This window comes from Glandiceps talaboti, chromosome 9, assembly GCF_964340395.1.
Source record: "Glandiceps talaboti chromosome 9, keGlaTala1.1, whole genome shotgun sequence".
NCBI lineage: Eukaryota > Metazoa > Hemichordata > Enteropneusta > Spengelidae > Glandiceps > Glandiceps talaboti.
The window spans coordinates 22,030,313-22,052,347 of record NC_135557.1 but is presented as its reverse complement, the minus strand read 5'-3'; the positions used below and the strand labels follow the sequence as shown (position 1 = coordinate 22,052,347).

General features: G+C 33.5%; 2 protein-coding genes across 7 annotated transcripts in view; one reads left to right on the top strand and one right to left on the bottom strand.

The window, feature by feature from the left end:
- Positions 1–194: 194 nt before the first annotated feature.
- Positions 195–18,843, bottom strand: LOC144440053 (nonsense-mediated mRNA decay factor SMG9-like). Of its 4 annotated transcripts, XR_013481156.1 has the most exons (13): positions 10,498–10,570; positions 9,228–9,435; positions 8,947–9,018; positions 8,441–8,642; positions 7,468–7,574; positions 7,213–7,325; positions 6,196–6,403; positions 5,527–5,716; positions 3,667–3,774; positions 2,684–2,794; positions 1,806–1,944; positions 988–1,133; positions 195–925 (listed from the first exon to the last, which is right to left on the bottom strand). XR_013481156.1 is itself a non-coding variant. In XM_078129287.1 (12 exons), the coding sequence occupies exons 2-12, from the start codon at positions 9,393–9,395 to the stop codon at positions 1,058–1,060; spliced, it is 1,494 nt and encodes a 497-aa protein (XP_077985413.1). In that variant the 5' UTR covers positions 9,396–9,435; positions 18,719–18,843; the 3' UTR covers positions 195–1,057. The 4 variants fall into 4 exon arrangements, 3 of the variants coding, with proteins under 3 accessions (XP_077985413.1, XP_077985414.1, XP_077985412.1); XM_078129287.1 differs by lacking the exon at positions 10,498–10,570 and adding an exon at positions 18,719–18,843 and having other exon boundaries at positions 195–1,133; XM_078129288.1 differs by lacking the exon at positions 10,498–10,570 and adding an exon at positions 11,061–11,086 and having other exon boundaries at positions 195–1,133.
- The window catches only part of LOC144440054 (astrocytic phosphoprotein PEA-15-like), a 42,595-nt gene continuing 31,421 nt past the window's right edge, over positions 10,862–22,035 (top strand). For 2 of the 3 annotated variants that reach the window (XM_078129290.1, XM_078129291.1), the window contains exons 1-2: positions 10,872–10,981; positions 20,925–21,068. In XM_078129290.1, the coding sequence (XP_077985416.1) occupies positions 21,063–21,068 (6 nt within the window). In that variant the 5' untranslated portion in view covers positions 10,872–10,981; positions 20,925–21,062. Of the gene's footprint in view, positions 10,982–20,924; positions 21,069–22,035 lie in introns of all 3 variants that reach the window. The other variant, XM_078129292.1, reaches the window with a different exon arrangement.

Below are 22,035 nucleotides of genomic sequence, written 5' to 3'. Positions count from 1 at the left end.
TGCCTGAAGATAATAACATGTGAGCACACAAACACACATGTCATGTTCAGGACAAACTGACAAACAAACATACATACACAATACACAAACAAACAAACAAACAAACATACTATGTTCACATAATGAGAGTTCTTATTCTGCTTTTTAATACAATTAAAAATGGAAATATTTACAACATGTTTGGCATCAAATAAACAACGAACAGAAACAAAGTGAAAATATGAGACATACTTTCCATTTCTATAATTTAACCATATATTGTAATTTTCAAGTCATTTGAAGTAAGTTTTTAAGTCACTTAAAGTGTTTTTGTTCTGTCAAAAGAAACAGGAATGAAGTAAGGTTATTGTTACTATTGGGACCACTTTAAATAACACTAATTAACATGTAATTTTTTTTCTTAGTTTTGTAATTTTAATTATATTTTAGCTAGCATACTTGCATGTTCACAATGGGTTTTTACAAATCAATCAATGGGCCATACTCTGATATAGAGATTTATAGAACCACCTTCTAGTTTCTAAAGCTAAGAAATAAGCTATACACTGATAGAAGAATTGTAGAATACAAGAGTTACAGACAGCAAGGCAAAACAGCCACAGTTTGACTGTTTCATAGAACCACAGTTATAGAAATCAAAGCATAGATTCGCCTACATATTTAGAAATCTATGAAATCCTCTACTTTTCCATACTTTATAGAGCCACCTATTTTGTAGAATTCAAGGGAAGGGGCTATTTTTAGATATTCTTTATAGAAACACCTCCTGGTACAATTCAAAGTAATCTGCCGTACTTGGACTCTCTTTATAGAACCACCTCCTGAAACGAAAGCAATCTTCCATACTCTGATATCCTTTATAGAACCACCTAGTTTGTAGAATTCAAAAGAAGTGGCTATTCTTAGACATTCTTTATAGAACCACCTCACTGATTTTGTAAAATTCAAAGGTATCTGCCACATTCGGACATTTCTTTATAGAACCACCTGGTTTGTAGAATTCAAAGCAATCTGTGATACTTGGACATTCTTTATAGAACCACCTGGTTTGTAGAATTCAAAGCAATCTTCCATATTCTGACATCAGGTTAGACTTTTTGACACCATCCCAAGTTCTTGCTGCGTAATGAAACCTATATGATTGACAAAGTGGAAAGAAAGTTACCAGACTGAATATATACTTGTCCGAACAAAAGGTAAAAAGAAACCATTGTGAGATAAATCAAGCAAACTAAAAACAAAATGAAGAACAGTCCTTTTCAACTAAATGAAAATTTCGTCATTTTGTTGTTGATTTGTTACCATGGAAATCTTTTGATTAAAATTGGTATTACAGTGTAAGTTGTGTGCACATAGGAACCTACGAACACTAAATATCAGATTTCTAAATACTTATCAATTCTTAGATTTCTAAATACTTACCAATTCTTAGATTTCTAAATACTTACCAAATATCAGATTTCTAAATACTTACCAATCTTAGATTTCTAAATACTTACCAAATATCAGATTTCTAAATACTTATCAATTCTTAGATTTCTAAATACTTACCAAATATCAGAGTTCTAAATACTTACCAATTCTTAGATTTCTAAATACTTACCAATTCTTAGATTTCTAAATACTTACCAATTCTTCTTTGTTCGCGAGGTGTGTGCTAGTGCAGCCCTAGGTGCACTACATATCAGATTTCTAAATACTTACCAATTCTTAGATTTCTAAATACTTATCAATTCTTCTTTGTTCGCGAGGTGTGTGCTAGTGCAGCCCTAGGTGCACTAAATATCAGATTTCTGAATACTTACCAATTCTTCTCTGTTAGTGAGGTGTGTGCTAGTGCAGCCCTGGGAGCACTAAATATCAGATTTCTGAATGCTTTAATTATCGTCTGCACGTTAGGATGGCCTTGGTACTCTGGTACCAAGGATGATATAGCTTTTGTATCTGTTGTGAAACAAAACATGGCAACACTCAGGTGACAAACAATAAATCCATGCATACCATTGACAAGCAGGATTTGAATTTAGCAGTGGTCTTGAATGTAATCACCACTGATTTTTCAATTTGACCATGAAATACAATTTGTTTCATTCTAATTCTAGAGTCCTTGGGTAAGATTTGATCCATAATTAATGCTTGGTTAATACAGCTGTATCACTGGGCTCCTGGTAGGATATGCAGATAGAGATTACAATGTCACAATACAGTCACATAAATGCTATGAGCTTACAGGGATATGAGTGTTTTTGTTGTGGATGGGAAAATAAAACATTCTTTGATCTCGTAAACATTTCATCAAGGTTTCTAATTAGCAAGGGTTTAATGATACGAACATTTCCTGTGAACAACAGTTTTGTTGATTATATTGACTACAACCCATAACACCAAAGCAAAGCATTTTCTATATATAGCATGATCATTTATAACATCTATATCAGAGTATAAAAGTATACTTGTTTCATTTGCTGACTGACCACATTACAAAGGCCATATGCTTGGCTTGTATATAAACCAATTGAAAGAGTATACTTTTACACTTGATATGAATGTTATAATTAAGTGTAGCACATAGAGAAAGTGCTTTACTTAAGTGTTACTAGTTGTAATATGTATACTATAAACGAGTGTAGCACATAGAGAAAGTGCTTTACTTCAGCGTTACTAGTTGTAATTTAAATCTTACCATTGGCTTTGGATGAATCTGCTTTAGGAACCAAGAAAAGATTGACATCTGTGTCTGGTAGTTGTTTCTTCATATGAGGAAGTAGTTTACTATGAGCTAGTGATATACAACCTATAGAGACAAGTAGTTTACTATGAGCTAACGATATACAACCTATAGAGAGAAGTAGTTTACTATGAGCTAATGATATACAACCTATAGAGAGAAGTAGTTTACTATGAGCTAACGATATACAACCTATAGAGAGAAGTAGTTTACTATGAGCTAACGATATACAACCTATAGAGAGAAGTAGTTTACTATTAGCTAACGATATACAACCTATAGAGAGAAGTAGTTTACTATGAGCTAACGAGATACAACCTATAGAGAGAAGTAGTTTACTATGAGCTAACGATATACAACCTATAGAGAGAAGTAGTTTACTATGAGCTAACGATATACAACCTATAGAGAGAAGTAGTTTACTATGAGCTAGTGATATACAACCTATAGAGAGAAGTAGTTTACTATGAGCTAACGATATACAACCTATAGAGAGAAGTAGTTTACTATGAGCTAACGATATACAACCTATAGATAGAAGTAGTTTACTATGAGCTAATGATATACAACCTATAGAGAGAAGTAGTTTACTATGAGCTAATGATATACAACCTATAGAGAGAAGTAGTTTACTATGAGCTAACGATATACAACCTATAGAGAGAAGTAGTTTACTGTGAGCTATCGATATACAACCTATGTTTTCTGCTGCACTTTCACTTGTTATTGCTTTTGAAAGTATGGCCAGAGAACACCCCCCTCCCCCATAAATGAAGGAATTATGTTTGTGTATGTCAGTTTTTAAAAAATACAACACCTTAGGTGAATAAACTGCTCTGGTAGCACTCTTGGGTATGGTTTGATAAAATACATGTAGTGTTCAGAGTTATGTGGCATCCATCTTTGTGAGCTTATAAACCAGTAATTCTGTAACTTACCTTTGTATTTTAGTTTAGAGTGTTTTAAAAGTACACTGATTACTTCGTTGGCTTGTTGGATATTATCTAATTTAAAATCTTCTGTGTTGGCTTTATTGTGTACAAACACTGTAATAAGAAACAATAACAACTTGGGTAAGCAAAAATAAATACATGTATTAAAATTTCCAATATACTGAGGTACGTAAGGGTCCCAAAATTTACAAAGTGAGAGTAAAAGTACTCAATGCTCATTTTGTTGAAAAAGGCAGAGTGAACGTTGAGCACTTCCACGTGTAGTTTGATGCTCACTTTGCCATTTTTGACAAAGTGAGCGCTGAGCACTTTTACTCTCATTTTGTAAATTTACATACCTAATATACTGTTATGCCAAAGTGAGAAAGGACACAATAGAATGAGACCCATTATATTATGTCTATGTTTGTTTGTATCATTGTGTGAATCCGTCATGTATAGTGACATTGCATCATAGATGAGTTTCATAATTGAAGAAAACACGTGAATTTCAAAGGTGGTAAACCAAATATGAGTTGTTTGAGAACATGGGTATCAACTGCTATATCATAGCCCATATTTAAAGAATTGAACAAATTATAATAATAATAATAATAATAATAGCAATAAATAAATAAATAAATACAATTGAATTGAATTGAAATTTATTCCCCACAAGAAATAAACATACAGAAAAGAAATAAATGATAACATCCAAAAGGAAAATGATTTCAAGTTGTGGGTGAGAGACTAGAAAATAGTTTTCGGAAAACTAATCGAGTCTAGCCACTCAATTTCAAAAGCATCGAATTGCATATCAAACATATGAAACAGTATACTTTTACACTTGATATGCATGCCATAAAAGAACATACCGGTAGCACATAGAGAAAGTGTTTTACTTCAGTGTTACTAGTTGTAAAACAAAGTGTAACCAGGCTGTGTTTTGAATGGAGTAACTTCATTATCACATTATCAGGTACATCTTATCTTTTGTTGAATTCTCAGTAAAATATTACTTTCCCAAAGAAGTCAAACTGTACAATGTAAAAGAATGGCATCTAGATAGTTTGATTATCATACTCATTAGTCATTGCCTTCAAAGAAACACTGCTCGTCAATTTTGACGCAAGGTAAGTGTACTTATCAATCTATACTGTGCAAGTGTAATCATTAGTCTATGTTAGGTAAAGTGTACTTACAAATCTATACTGTGTAAGTGTACTTGCCAATCTATGGTAGGTAAGTGTACTTACCAATCTACACTGGGTAAGTGTCAGTGTTGCAGGCAGCCTTTTGAAAGAGTGGGACATAGTGTCCCAAGACTTTCATTTTTATGGGTCATCATAAATTTTTTTGGGACATTATAAAACAGAGTGCAAATAGCATTGTAGCACAACTGTACAGTTTTTAAAAATATTTACCCACATGCTGATCCATGCTAGATATTTGCTGAATGATTATGCAGTTGCCTATCCAACCCTGTTGTTATCTATGCAATATACACGATCATTTAGCTGTTGCTATAGGTGTGGTCATGTTGCTAAACATATTTGCACACAATTTTAGTGTGGGTCATCTGTGACCCATCACTTCTAAAATTGTGGGTCAGGTCCAAAAAATGTGAGTCAAATGAACCAAAAAACCCCTCTGGCTGCAACACTGAAGTGTACTTACCAATCTACACTGGGTAAGTGTATTTGCCAATCTTTGCTAGGTAAGTGTATTTACCAATCTACACAGGGTAAATGTACTTACCAAAATACACTTGGTAAGTGTACATACCAAGGTATGCTAGGTAAGTGTACTTACCAATCTACACTGGGTAAGTATATTTGTCAATCTATTCTAGGTAAGTGTACTTACCAATTTGTGGATAAAAGTCATCTGTATCATCGGTACTACTAGTACTACTTTCTATACTAGGTGAAGGTGTTGGTGGTTTTAACATTTCTGCTCTCAGGATAAACTGTAACATGTTGATGTCTTCTGACCAATCTTGAACTACCAGTACTACATGACAGACTGTAAACAGGAAGGCTGCCAACTGTAGAGACTGTAAAATAACATAAAGACTGTAACTAACAGCACTACATGACAGACTGTAAACAGGAAGGCTGCCAACTGTAGAGACTGTAAAATAACATAAAGACTGTAACTAACAGTACTACATGACAGACTGTAAACAGGAAGGCTGCCAACTGTAGAGACTGTAAAATAACATAAAGACTGTAACTAACAGTACTACATGACAGACTAAACAGGAAGGCTGCCAACTGTAGAGACTGTAAAATAACATAAAGACTGTAACTAACAGTACTACATGACAGACTGTAAACTGGAATGCTGCCAACTGTAGAGACTGTAAAATAACAAAAGAACTGTACCATACTATAGGGTAGGCTGTAAACAGGAATGCTGCCAACTGTAGAGATTATAAAATAACAAAAGAACTGTAACTAACAGTACATGACAGACTCTAAACAAGAACTGCATAAACAAAATCCATATTTTAAAAAAATCAAATTAACGTACCTGTAATTCTACACAATTTTCAGCTGTGGTGATCTCTGGAGGTAGACTTTTTTCATGTCGTATGAGTTGATCTAAGACTGATGCACTAAGTAAAGGTTGTGTGTCAAGTAGGAGGATTCGTTCTGATGTCACCATAAAATCAATGCCATGTGTTTGATGACCTGCTATCTCTGTGATGTCACGACTTTGTGGCCGAAATGCATACATCCTAAAAAATGATAAAATACATGGACAAAATAGTAGTAAACAAGATAAAAAATAAGTACTTGGTTATAATGCACAAGCAGTTCGACTTTTTAGAACTTTGATCTTTCCTGTTTGATGATCCTTGTCAGCGTGAATAATGCAATAGTGACAGTTCACCACTAGGGGGCGGTATGATCAGCTGATTGTAGATGTTAGGCCATCCTGCCATCTGCAATACTATTCTCATCAGTGTTTTTGCTAAGGGTGGTAAGTAGGTAAAGTCTACTGGGGTTCCTATGTCATTTTATCTGGGTTCCCAAACAAAATTAGCATAGACTCTATGGGGAAACACTGCTATTTTTACCCCTTTCTCCCTTTCTGCTACTGGGGTTCCCCAACCTTAGCAAAATCACTGCTCATGTCCTAGCAGGGTGGGATCACACACCCTGCATTGATGGACGACTTCAACTTCAAGTTTGTTTGGTCTAAATAAAGATCACATGAGAAAAATCATTTCACATACCAATGTTCCAAGATGGAAAATCTTACACTTGTTAGGGATTTGTTTTGCCACATACAAGCCAAAAAAAAAATTTTCAAACTCGTATGAAATTTCCCATCATCTCTGTCCATTAGGGGTGTAGGATTCTGCTAATCTAGTCACTACACTTACCTTGGACTGCCACCAGCTATAAGTAACACAATGACCTAGACACTGTACTTACCTTGGACTGCCACCAGCTATAAACTAACATACTGACATAGACAGTGTACTTACCATGTACTGCCACCAGCTATAAACTAACACACTGACATAGATACTACACTTACCTTGGGTTGTCATCATATGAATTACCAGCTATTAGCGATAGTACTGTTGATTTACCAGTGCCTTGTAATCCCATCACACCAACAACTAGGAAGTCGGTCTGATCAAGCAACATCTAAAAACAAAAATACAAATACAATTATCACACCACTGTAACTTACCTCCGTACCGTTATCACACCACTGTAACTTACCTCTGTACCGTTATCACACCACTGTAACTTACCTCCATACCATTATCACACCACTGTTACTTACCTCCATACCGTTATCACACCACTGTAAAGAGTCATCTACAAGTTTCATACTCTGTGTCATTTCAGGAGGTGTACCTAGTCTTGGTAACTGCTGTAATTGAGGTGAAACTGAAAGACAAAAAAATAAACAAAGTCTGTACAGCACTGTGTAATAATATATCATTGGAAAGTCATTGAATACTAGTGATCTGGAGAAGAGAGTTTGTAACTGACCAAACTTTTCTTGCAATAAATGTAGCAATAACTCTAAGTCAGGTTACATATAAACAGTCAATCACCATACACAGTACCGAGTACTGTGACTGATCATATAGCCATCTTGTACATGCACTCTCATCAAACCCAGTCTATTTAGTACTCGTAACATGAACTGTGTACAGAGTGTAGGTTACCTCAAATGTCCATTACTACAGGTATATATATGTGGGGATACAACATAAAGACTGGAGTAAGTATTACTTGAGGTAAATCGATTTCCTTGGTTCAAATAATTTATTTTGAAAAGCTGCATGTAATATGCTATAGGCTTGTTATCAGAAAGACAAAAGATTTTAATACTTTGGCCACTAGGGGTGCTGTTCAAAGGCTGCTTTTGGACCAGAAGTGTGAACTATGAAAGTGAAGTATTGTATAGGGTCCTATGAAAAAATCAGAATTTCCTAATGATTTACACCTTTATAAGGATTAATCTCTACCAGTCAAAACATTCTGCTAACTTTGTACGAACTAAATAATTTTTAGGAACTCACAGGTTGTTTTAGCCTCATTTTGTTGTATGTGTCATGCCCAGCCATGTCATTTTGGCCGTTGTTTTCCAAATGTAAGACACACATCCTTGTAATACTAATTTCAATAATGACTGCAAGATGGGTAACCAGGAGATGGCATTTTCTATAAAGAGGAAAGCCTGCATAAACACCTTATTGTAAGATGGACAAATGATACCCTTAATAAGCACTGTATCTGAAACCTACTGTCGCTAGGATGCGCTGATGGATGTCTCTGAATTTGATAAACTTGATGATGATCACCATGGCTACCATCAGTTTGGACAGCAGTTGCTGTGGCGACACTAGCAGTCTGAGTTGGTTGCTTTGTGTCATCTCTTGTTTTGATCATAACAACAGAAGGACCTCCTTTGTCGATGATGGGTGCTGAACCACTCCCAGAATCTTTCTACAAACAAATTATTACACATGAGAGTACACTGTCACTGTCAGATTTTTGTACAGTTTTATTGTCAAATGTAAAAAGAAAGAAAATGGGGAAAAAAGGACAGTCAAGAAAGTGTGTGTGTGTGTGTGTGAGAGAGAGAGAGAGAGAAAGAGAGAGAGAGAGAGAGAGAGAGAGAGAGAGAGAGAGAGAGAGAGAGAGAGAGAGAGAGAGAGAGAGAGAGAGAGAGAGAGAGAGAGAGAGAGAGAGAGAGAGAGAGAGAGAGAGAGAGAGAGTTAAGTAAATAAATCTTTAACAATTCACTTACTCTTTCAGGTGGTTTGGCTAGTATGATTGGTGGTTTACTTGGTTGCACTGTTACCATGCCAACTTCTTTATCCTGTAATAAGAATTAGATTGTATAAGAACATTTTGTACATGGGGGTATTTTATCCTCCACTTACAAATTGTATTTTCACATAACGGATTCAAATCCTTAGCAAAGGTTTCCAGAGTTACAGCACATAATTGTTACATAACCCTGAATTGTGGTTGTCTGTCATTTGACCTTTGACCTTTATCATTTGACCTTTGACCTTTATCACTTACCCTCTCTTGTGGTTGTCTGTCATTTGACCTTTGGTCTCTATCACTCACAATACCAGGTGATCGGTCTTTGTCGATACCACTCGTAGAAATTCTATCTCGCTCACGTTCATGTCCACGACCACCTCTTCGTCTTCGTCTTCTCCCTCCTCCAATACCAGCATCAGCCATCTTTGTTTTGGGCTCTCAGTATTATCACATACACTGTTGACTATGGAGTGAATCATACTAATATGGTAACTATGTCAACAGACCCTCATGACAAGTGAATGTTAGTTGGAAATTTGGCAACCTCTCAGTATTCTTACAATTAAGTGCCCAGAAGTGATACATTCACAAGCACAGCATGTGAAAGTATACCAGGAAATGTGGCAAGCTTGCCTGTTGTGTTGAAAGACTAACGCTGATACACTTTTTCAGCTATCCTAACTGCCATTTTGAATTTTTTGGAATTTTCACTCAGAGGAAGATATTGAAAAATCAAATGACAGATAGAGAAGAGCTGAAATTAGTATAAGTCACAAGTGTTAGTTCTTCAGGACTTCAGGTAGTCTAATTACTAGTATGAACACACATACTCTAACTGCACACTGTCGTGCAGATTCTTGGGTTATTCTGGACGTTGATTACACATGACATGGATTGGATACTGATAGATTCACATAAATGTCCGTTTTTTGACAGGTGAGGACTAAATTATAGCTTCAATGACATGTATTTATGATTGTGAAGGTAAATTTGTAACTTGTTATTTTTTTGTGCAAACTCAGGTACCACACAAAACTAAAATTAATTAATTAATGAAACAAATAAACAAACAAACAAACAAACAGAACAATGCTGCAATACTTATGGAAAGGAGGGGGGGGGGGGTCATGAGAACTGGCCTGTATCCAGGAGGCATATATGTAACATGTATTTCAAAATATTACCATAACTCGGGCATAGTGTAGTATCAAAATCAGAAACATAAAGGAACTGCAATTATAATGCAAGTACATAAATCTTTTTAACTGTCGTAACTCATGATAATCACGTGATCAAAACATTCACGTCTCATGCACCTGCCATAACGTTACATCAGTCATCATAAAATTATGATGTAATCTACTATAAGTTTTCAATTTCAGGTACCGTACCGGTTATGCGCGATCATGCACAACGCACCGTTTCACGAATATAACAAGTTCCGGAGATCCCACAGAGAAAATTAGCTAATCTAATAATAATATACGATATTTTCTACGATCGGTACCTGACATACATGTCCTACCTTCACTTTGTCAGGAGAAATGTATTAAAATCTGGACATTTCATGATTCAAAATTGTTGACATGACCGCCATATTTGTTGAATGAAATGCGCATGCGCAAATTCTCTTCAGCCGACTGGAATTAGCAACTGTACCAAAATAAATTATGTTTCTGCATGATTTAGTTGGAAATATTACAATATTTACCAATCAAACAATTTTAAAAATATAAGGCAAAGTTCTAGAAATTATTTCCCTTTCTAGTTCATCGCTGAAGTAATAAAAATCGTCCCGCGATATGTGATGTATTATTTTTCATAAAGTTAGGGAGTTAAAAATAATCAACATAATCATGTTGAAAGCGATATTTTGATGTAGATTACACCGGCAGTCACGCCAGACAGTCGAAGCACGTAGTACTTTCTGGCGACGCTGACTAAATTGGCTTGTGTGGGCGGTGGAAACACGTTACTAACTTCTTAGTACGACCAAATACTTCACCAAGGTAAGACTCTAAGAATCTTTTTTTTTATTGATGAATGAAGGATGATTAGATAATATTGATGGATTGTTTTGAAAATTACCTCGAAAATGGATGGTACCGGTAATACCCCAAACAAAAATATCCTCCACTGTTCGTAATATATTATTCAGATCGCGTAATGAAACCTAAGCGACTATTGACTATTGTTATGGCTTTCGGGCAAACAGCTGTCTATCTCGTGTTGTCCAACGCCAAACCTATTCCCCCCATTATTTGATTATTTTTCCGAAAAACAAAGAACAACGCTGTGGCGGACATCGGACATCTGCAACTCATACACCATAAACATACACTAACGCAAAATTCAGAGATTTACGTCTTTTTGCCAGGCCGGAAGTCTTTTATTTGTAGTTAGGTTTCATTATTAATAATTAATACATTATACATATCTGTTACATAATCTTTAAAAAAAAAATTCAGTAATTATGTCTGTGGATATTTTTAAGTACCAAGTTTTGAAAACATAAAGATTCAGACAATAATCAGGACAATATATAGTTCTTTATAGCCTAATTTGATAATTACTGTTATTTACTTAGATCTCATTAGATCTCATTAGATAGCCAATATTTTCATTGAACAATTCAAACTAAAAATTGTATAAAATTACAAAGAAAATTATAAACAAAATAAAAGTTGTTAAATTAGTTAATAAATTAAAATCATATAGTACTTATCTTTCATACATAATTTATTTAAATTTGATATTACCCAAAATATGAATTTTTTTTAAATGACCATATGGATGAGGATTGGGTATTCATTTTGGATTTTTAATTCATAAAACAATTTTATCATAGCTTCCTACTTGAAAAATCAATGTGAAACAACATATGCCAAGTCGGTGTTTGTAACTCAGTAAATTTGTATGGTATGTAAAAGAACAAACATTTTTACAAATTTTATAAAATAGCTTTGTGCAGTGTATTGAGTTACAAACATCCTTGGTCTATGTTGTGTTGTGTAGGAAGCCATGATAAAATTATTTTATAAATTAAAAGTCCAAAATAAATACCAAATCATTATCTATATTATGGCCTCTTAAATCCTCTTTCTTTGTACACTAGTAATTACCTGTAGGACAAAACAAGATTAATTAGGCCTAAAAAAAATAATTGTTTGGTTCCGGTTACTCAACCCCACCTAGTTTTTCACAGCAGTTGTTAAACTTTTTTTGATGTATTCAAGAGAAAAATAATAAAATCGCAAAAATTGGGAAGTCTCACCAGAAATAGTGGATGTGGAAACTGACATCAACTTATAAAAAGACAATATAAAACTGTTCTTTCAGTTACTTGCTAAAAAGTATAGAATGGGGAACATGTAAAAACTGTGAAATTGTAATGTAGAATATATACATTTAGTTTTTAATTTTCAAAATTATATACGAGTATATTCAATGAGGAAAAAACAATGAGGAATATATCTTCAATATACAAAAAATATTTACTATATATATATATATATATATATATCTGGCATATAAAACTGACTGTGCTCTTTATTTATCATTTAATTTTACCTTTTGATCACATGACTGTATATTACCTTTGTTCAGACATGTGTAGTTCATTTGCTAGTAATTGTCTGTTTGTCATGGCTTGGAGAAGGTTTGCTAGACACATTGAGTCGTCGCTTATTAGTATTTTACTTTGGGATTGGAAGTAAGGCTGACTTACAACATTACTACCTGTTCAACAAGTCACTTATATATATATATATATATATATATATATATATATATATATATATATATATATATATATATATATATATATATATATATATATATATATATATATATATACATATATGTATATATAGACATGTATGTGTGTGTGTGTGTGTGTGTGTGTGTGTGTGTGTGTGCACAAAACCATATATATCTAATATAGGTGTGTACATTATATTCATATGTATTCAAAAAAAAACACACACACACACATAGATATAGATATAAAGATATATATGTTATGTAGGTGTGCATGGCATGAACATCCTAGCAACTGAATGATATTGTATTCTATAATTCATGTACGCCAATAGTGAGTCATTTTTTTATACAAAAAACTCAGCGTATCAAATGAAAGAATGTCACCAATATAGCACAATACTGTGATTGAAGTTTAAACTGAGTCATTTCATAACAGGATATCCTCTTCTTTGTGAAATGCTCTGAAATAAATAGTCTTGATTCAAAACATTTCTCCAAAAGAAAATGAAAGAAAGAATTGTCTAATATTGGATGCTTTTAATGAGATGGACACCATTTCATGAAAAAGTTCACTCAGACTGAATTCTACCTATAGTATAATTGCATGTATTATTGCTATAAGTTATAGTATAACTTTGCAAGGGTGTCGTTATGGGCTATAAGCATAGGTGCCCGGGAAGTTGCTATATCATAGAGAAATATAGCATAGCTCACTGTTCGGCTTGACAAATGTCCTCACTGTCGCAGTATAGTGCTATACAGTATAATAATTTCATGAGCACTTGTGCCATAAGTAGGTAAAATATACCTGAGTTCCTCGATCATTTTATTGGAGGGCACACAAAAATTATAGTATACATTGTACATGTGTAAATAATGTATTAGAAACTAGGCTAGATTTACCAGACTGTTATTGTGGTTGGTTCCCAGATGTTAGCAAAAACACTGATTTTGTTTGTGTGTTAAAGTAGCACCTGAGTTACTAACTCAACTTTGAAATCTTGTAAAGAAGCTCTTCTTCACTTGACATGTGTTCATCAGTTGGGAATTTCCTGCAAAGCTTTATGGGAAAAACTATAGTGATGACATCACATTTAATAACTATCTCGCTGATTTGACACTCTTTGTATTATATTTGTCAAGACACTTTATATGCTAAGTTTCTGATTTGTTTATAAATATTTGAAGTGAGCAGTACTAAATATTTGATAGTGATGTTTAATTCAGAATTTGTTATATGACAAAGAATTGTTTTAAAATTGATTGTACTGTACCTTACGTTTTGGGTTTTGAATCATTCTGTGTGTGTGTGTGTTTGTTTGTTTGTTTGTTTGTTTGTTTGTTTGTTTGTTTGTGTGTGTGTGTTTGTTTGTTTGTTGTTTGTTTGTTTGTTTGTGTGTGTTTGTGTGTGTGTTTGTTTGTTGTTTGTTTGTTTTTCTTGTTTTGTTTTTGAGTGTTTTTAGTTTTGAGTCTTTTTTTTGTTTATTTTGGAATTTGAAAATTCGAAATGACACTTAAATAAAATTTGATCCTTAGTTATTAAATTAAATAATTTCAAAGTGATAAAGGCATTCTTGTAGGTAATATCTTCATGTACAAACAATTGACATATACGTTTGAAGGAAAACTACATGTATATCATATATGTAAAAATTACAGTAGCAGAAATGTTGTACTATCATCAAAATTTATCTTAAAAAAGCACAGAATTTTAAATTGCCCCAGTGAAATAGTGATTTATTTTCATTGATTTGTTCACTGTTTTAAAGATGATAAATGCTTGTACAAAATGGAGATACATGTAACATACATTTCTAGAGTATGCAAAGTGTGTGGCTAGTGGTTTCACGCCTGGGCAAAGGCCATTTCCGGCAAGTTTAAATGAGGTGACAAGGTCAGCTAAGGTCAAGGGCCACTTCCTGCTAGTTTAAATGAGGTGACAAGGTCACCTAAGGTCAGGATACATATGTACTGTTGGTACAACTTCAATCACAGTGCATCTATTGTTTCAGCTATAAGACAGACTGAGACTCAAATATTTCAGAATATCTGGAATATCACCTATCACTCTGCACAGGCCTGTTGTCATTATTTTAAAGAAATAAGAAGAAGAAGAATGATGATGATGATATCACCTTTCTTACAGGTTTGCAGTCATTATCTACAATATCACCTTTCTTACAGGTTTGCAGTCATTATCTACAATATCACCTTTCTCACAGGTTTTTTAGTTATTACCTACAATATCACCTTTCTGGCAGTTTTTCAGCCATTATCTACAATATCACCTTTCTAACAGGTTTGCAGTCATTATCTACAATATCACCTTTCTATCAGATTTGCAGTCATTATCTACAATATCACCTTTCTAACAGGTTTGCAGTCATTATCCATAATATCACCTTTCTTTCAGGCTTGTAGCCATAGAATAACTGGTTTGACTTTCTAGTTCTACAGGAAATGAGTATCTATTTATAGTGTTTGAATTTTAAAATTCTCATTTAAATTTTCAGTCAGTCTGTTGTACTTTGATGGATCTATAGTACTAACACGTAATAAAATTAATTGTGCGGTTCCAATCACATTCAATTTTAGAATAGGTGGGGTAGGTAGACTTTTTATTTTATTTTTATTATACATTTTTTTTTTCATGTATGAGTGTCTAGTTCAGGTTTTCCATTGTTTTCCAAATGGTCTCTGTGTTATTTATTTCTTCCTATCAGATGTACAGCCATTACAGATTGGAAGAACAGTTTTATTTTGTCTATTTAAGTTGTTGTCAGTTTCTGCATCCACTATTTCTCACAAGACTTCAGAATTTTTTTGTTTTTATTATTTGTTCTCAAATCAACAAGGTCAACAGTGGAAAGTTAGGTGAGGTCAAGTAACTGGAATCAAACAATTATTTTTTTAGGCGTAATACAGAACTCACATAATAAAAATGGAAAATCCTGTAATTTCAATTTTATGGTTTGTTGGTAAAATTCCAAGGATAAATTAAAATTTGAATTCTTGAAACTTTGACATTATTTCTAAATTATTACATTTTCTCAGTTTTATATTTGCTATAATTGTTTGGAATTTTTTGCTAGTGTTTTCTTTCATAACCATGGTAACAGATAATTCTGGAGTAAGCCGTCAAACAGACGTTCATAACCCTATGTCAACATGTCTCTGGAATAATAATTAGTATGTCAGGTTGTATTTTGGATAAATGTACATCCAATTGTAAACATACCTTCTAAATGTTGTCTGCCAAATTACTGCAATGCCTTTAGCGTGATAGAAATTTGCATTTTTATTGCAAACGTTTATAGACAAATTCTCATTACCTCTGGTTGTGAGTGGCACAAAGACCATGAATCGGATGAATATATATACATGTAGAGAGAGAGAGAGAGAGAGAGAGAGAGAGAGAGAGAGAGAGAGAGAGAGAGAGAGAGAGAGAGAGAGAGAGAGGGGGGTGGGGGGGGGGGGTGGGGGGTGGAAAGATAGATGGACAAATGGATAGATAAAGACATCTTGGTGTAGAACACTCCTCAATGCAGAGCAAAATAGACTATAATGTTTGTGTGTATTGTTCATAATTTAGTAATAGTCTCATTTCTGTATGGTGTCTAGTGTCAAACGAAGTCATGTAATAATAACAATTGAATCATTGTTTTAGAATTATATGCAATATTAATTATACCCACACAATTACTAAATAGTATTATAATTTACATTGTTTTATATAAGAAATATCAAATTCACAGGTATGAAACGATAAACTGTAAAGATTGTAGTAAAAAAAAACGTAAAATTTTGCAATCTATTGAACTTCAGTTAGCATACAACTTCAGTGACTTATATAACACATGTACTTGGAGACTACACATGCCAGGCAGGTGTAGAAAGCGTTTTTTCCCATAATGTATTAAGATTACTGCGTGTCCTACTTGATTAACTAAGACTGTCTGAAGAGTTGAATTCAATTGTTGAATACCTAGGGGGATAGACTTGTGATCAGTTTGAGTCAGCAAATCACTCACTTGTGACTCAATGATCGATATCACAGATATTGAAATAAACTACTCATGCCAATAAAAGAACTTTGTCAGAAAACTGTCTTCACACTCATACTTAAGGGGTATAGTTACATTATTCCCCAATATTCTTCAGGGGTATAATTGTATTATTCCCCAATACTTCACTTCTTTTCAGCCAGAAAAAAAACTTGTTACGATTGCCTCTTCGGTCAAGTATGTACAGCTGAATATAAAACTAAATATAGGGGAATAATATATCACATAATTTATTATAATTATACAAAATATTGATCATCAGCTGTGTGTAGACGATAACACTCAGAACATCAGTGGATGTCTACATCTGATTCTCCAACAAGGCTAGCTACTTCAGCCTTTAATACTGTTTGAAGAGGTGAATTCAATTGTCAAATACCGGAGGGATAGTTTTATGATTAGTTGAGTCAGCAGCTAGATCACTCACTTGTGATTCACCCTTAAATCACCCTATTCTGTCTACAGGAGAAAATATAGATTGGTCATCATTTGAACCACTGATTTTATTTATAAATACCAAATACGATAATTATAGAAATTTTAGTGTTGTCAATGAATATTGTAACATCAGTAGATGTCCATATCTCAATACAAGTACAATTACTTCAGCCTATATTAACATCTGAAGAGTTGAATGCAATTGTGAAATACCTAGAGGATAGGTTTGTCATCAGTTGAGTTCGAAATCCATTAATACAACTTAAAGTGTGATGTTGTCATTTTATCAACATTATACAATTGTCAGTGGTCCCTGGGTTGTTATATTTTTGTAACATTGTATCTATATAATGATGTAGTATTGATTTAAAGAGACACACAGTCTCACATGATAAGATTATGTCAGGGATCGGTACTCCCCAAATTTTCAGCCGGTAATGTGCGACCCAAGTTCAAAATAATTTTACTAAATTTAAATTAAGTATAATATATAATCCAAAGAAAGGAGAATCATGTTTAAGGATTTCCAGTCACAATTTGACAAGTATCACCATAGCAACAATCATTCTCATCACTAGAAGCAGTAACTATTCTGCCAATTCTAATCTACATAATGATCGCTGTTTACAATTTTAATTGCAAATATAAGGTGGACCCTATAAAGTATAATAAAATGTATTGATCTTGCAGACATACATGTGCCCACATAGTACTACTAGAATAAATACAGGTGTGAATGGTAGCTGATAATATCATTATATGGCATATTGAATGTCATATCTTGCAGTACCAGTAATAATGTAAATTAGACAAATAGAATGAATGAATCATTCACCATGATGCATATGCCTTTTAATGTATGTGTAAAACTTTTAATATTTACTTGTTGAAAGAATAGAAAAACTCGATTGTACATGTAACCTTTATAATAATCCCATCCATCCAGGTACCTTAGCCATACAAACTAAAACCAATTAGCTTGGACACAAAACAAGAATAAAAACACTGTGTTCAAGTACGTTAACTAGTTTTTGGCCATTCAGAGGAAAACTGTAGTTTCTAATGGTATAAGGAGGTGGAAAAAACATTTTGATTTAAGAATTATACCCCCTCCCCCATACACACTGTCACCTACCCCTCTACCCCCCCCCCCCCACCACACCCCTGAATGCTGATTACTTTGACAATTTCATTATATTTACATATTTTGTAAGTTGAGTGCATTACAAACATGTGTGTCTCACACATTTACTAATTTGGGCTATTATGAGGAAAGCTGTTTCGTAAGAAAATGGAGAAAAATTAATGTACTTTTAGAATAATGTACTTCACACTTGCTATCTCTACAGGTACTATAAAGTGAAAGAATTAAAACACTAAATGTTATCATTATTTTACAAATTAGTAGAGTTTCACAAAAGTGTGTCTCTTAAATCCATAAAACATAGTACATAATTAACCTGCATTGATAATTATACTCACAGATTGGCAATCCAGCTGGTACATTCTTGGTATGATAATTCTTCTGAGATTGGCAATCCAGCTGGTACATTCTTGGTATGATAATTCTACTAAGATTGGCAATCCAGCTGGTACTTTCTTGGTATGATAATTCTACTGAGATTGGCAATCCAGCTGGTACTTTCTGGGTATGATAATTCTTCTGAGTCTTAATAATTGAAGCAGAGAAAAAACAAATCTGTATAATTTGTTAAGTCCACATATGACATCTTAATAAACAAAATAACATAACACAATACATCATTTCATTCGCATCACATGTATTATATGGAGGAGATATTAACTTGCACACACACACACACACACACACACACACACACACTCACTCACTGTGAGTCACATATAGTATATATGTATCTATATCTAGATGTGTGTGTGTGTGTGTGTGTTTGTGTGTGTGTGTTTGTGTTTGTGTGCATTTGTGTGTGTGTTTGTTTGTTTGTTTATGTGCATGTTTGTGTGTACATGTGTGTGTTTGTGTTTGTGTACATGTGTGTGTGTGTGTGTGTGTGTGTGTGTGTGTGTGTGTGTGTGTGTGTGTGTACCTTAAAATGTGAGAAAGAATTAGATTTAGCTTAAAAGGAAATAGGCATGTTTTAGTCATTGATTGTATTATGTGTGAGATGCCACAGTCATCAGTGTAATCTAGGAATGCCAAACAAAATTAATTAAGTATTCACATGAAGACTTGAAAGACTCCTTTGATAGTGATATCAATGTTAAGACCTGAATATAAATATTTGAAATGAGTTGTTCCCCGTCGTACTCAGTGACGTCACAACGGAAAGAATAACATAGACCGTAGACTAATACATGAGTAGAATTGATGTACAGTTAGTCTGATGAATAACAAATGACATCACGTTGACTGGAATACCAAGGGAACAATGCCATCTAGTGACTGTCGTCAGTTGTATTTCATTCTCTATTTACAAATCTGCTTTGAATGGCATTCTTGTACCATAGCGTAATATAGAGGCAGTGCTATTGTTTGGCCCTGGAAGTAACATCTATACAAAACACATACCTGAGTTCACAAGTTATTTCAACACAGATTTCACACAATTTCATAACATTTCATAAATCTTTAACAGTTCCTCTCCTCAGAATCAGTGTATGAAAAAAACTACAGTACATGCAAATTTAAAAACCACAGAAACTGTAATTTGTTTGCTATTTACATTGATAATTATAATAATATAATGAAAATGTCACTGTGTATTGATACTGAAAAATTAAAACATATTCACAACAAATACATGCAAAGGACTGATTCTGAAGTTAATGACTATTATGATATGATATGATATATGATATTATATTATATTATATCATATCATATCATATATTATGAATTGATTATTTGTGGTTGACAAACAATGTATCAACATTTATGATACTAATTGATGAGTATTTATTATTGCATTTCCCATAATGCAATATTCAACATGGCAGGTTTGCAAGATCTCTATTGTTCCTGTCTATCTTATTCTGTAAAATACAGATATTTGTGATACATCTCTATCAGCCAACACTCATTAAGAAGCCTGAGGGCTGAACAGCATGACGTATCTTATAGTCTATGCCAATACACCCATATATAAGATTAAGAGATATGGGGTGTTGAAATGAATAAATATTATATGCAAATCAGTATGTCATTTTGGCCACAGTGTGTCTTGTAATGCAAGAAATTTTTCATTGTGGGTTAAAATAATGATAACTAGGTTTTTATGGGACACATGGTTGGTCGTAAGAAATTGCTGCATTTCAAATTGGCTTAGAGAGCCGAGGGCACACTATTGTACATGTGCTAGCTGTGAACAGTATACAGCTTAATATTGACATGTATAAAATGATCCAGACTAATTACTTTTCAACAACTTGTAAATGTATGGCACATAATAATAACAATAATTGTCCAATAATATAAAATTTGGAGTTAGATCTTGAATGGTTAGAGTACGTGGTCAGTGAGAAGTCTGCGGGTTATAGGTTTGAGCCTTGTAACTACCATTTGTTTCTGAGTAGCTAAAATCCTTTGACAAGATTTGAATCAAGATTGTGCCCCAGTCAACTCAGCTGTATAATTGGGGACCTGGTAGGATAGAGTTGCAATGTGAATGATTTTGAACTAATAAAGACTGGTGTGTTGTATATTCCCCAGGGATGTGAGGAAGTATAAAGGGCTATTGTGCTGCATCCCATAAAGCCATACCAGGTGTAATGATCAAGTGCTTTAATAAGCACAGTGTGGGCCCATGCATGCTGCCATGGGTTTCATAAGCCATGGGTGTCATAAGTAATGATGGTATGTTTTCATTTATTTAATGTTTCTTGTTTGTTTACACTTATAAGTTATATTAGATAATATATCTTAACATGTATTATGTATATGTGCTTTATTCTATGACAAAAAATCTAAAATACAGTGTATACATGTACTTATAATATTTGTAGTGGCTATAATGAATACTATGAAGCAGGTACCAAGCATTAAAATAAAAATTTGACAAAAATGAATATGGTCAAAAACTACTGATCTTTCAATGTGACATTCTGGTCCAGGTCAGTTTTCATGATATGTTTATACAATGTAGGTGCCTGCATGAACAGAATTTCAAAATGTTTGACTAGTTGATTTATTATTAAATTGTATACTCCCTGCATCTTTTGACAGAAAATACAAAGTTTACTGTAATGAATCATTTTTTTTGTAGTCATAGTCAAAAAAGCTGGTATGTTATGGGTTTCTTTGAACAGAGGAAATAAAGAAACCTTGTCAAATTATGATTTACGAGAGCTGTATATTTACTTAACAGTTTGAACTGTACATTAATATGCATCTACAATACCAGCTAGAATCACATGATATGAGCACCAGGGTGTGTGGAATATTCAGGACTACCTGTAACGTACAGCATTCATGCCATGCAGCCAGCTACCACTTATAAGTTATATACACACTACCACAGACTAGTATCTTCTTACTTGTCTATGACACTACCGACAAAAAGTATTGTCAAACCTTGACAACAAAAAGTTGTCATCATTACCTTCAGTGCCATATACAATGTAAGTGGAAAAAGTAACACAGCAAAGCATACATACATACATACATACATACATACATACATGATACATACATACATACATACATACATACATACATACATACAAAATGATACATACATACATACATACATACATACATACATACATGATACATACATACATACATACATACATACATACATACATACATACAAAATGATACA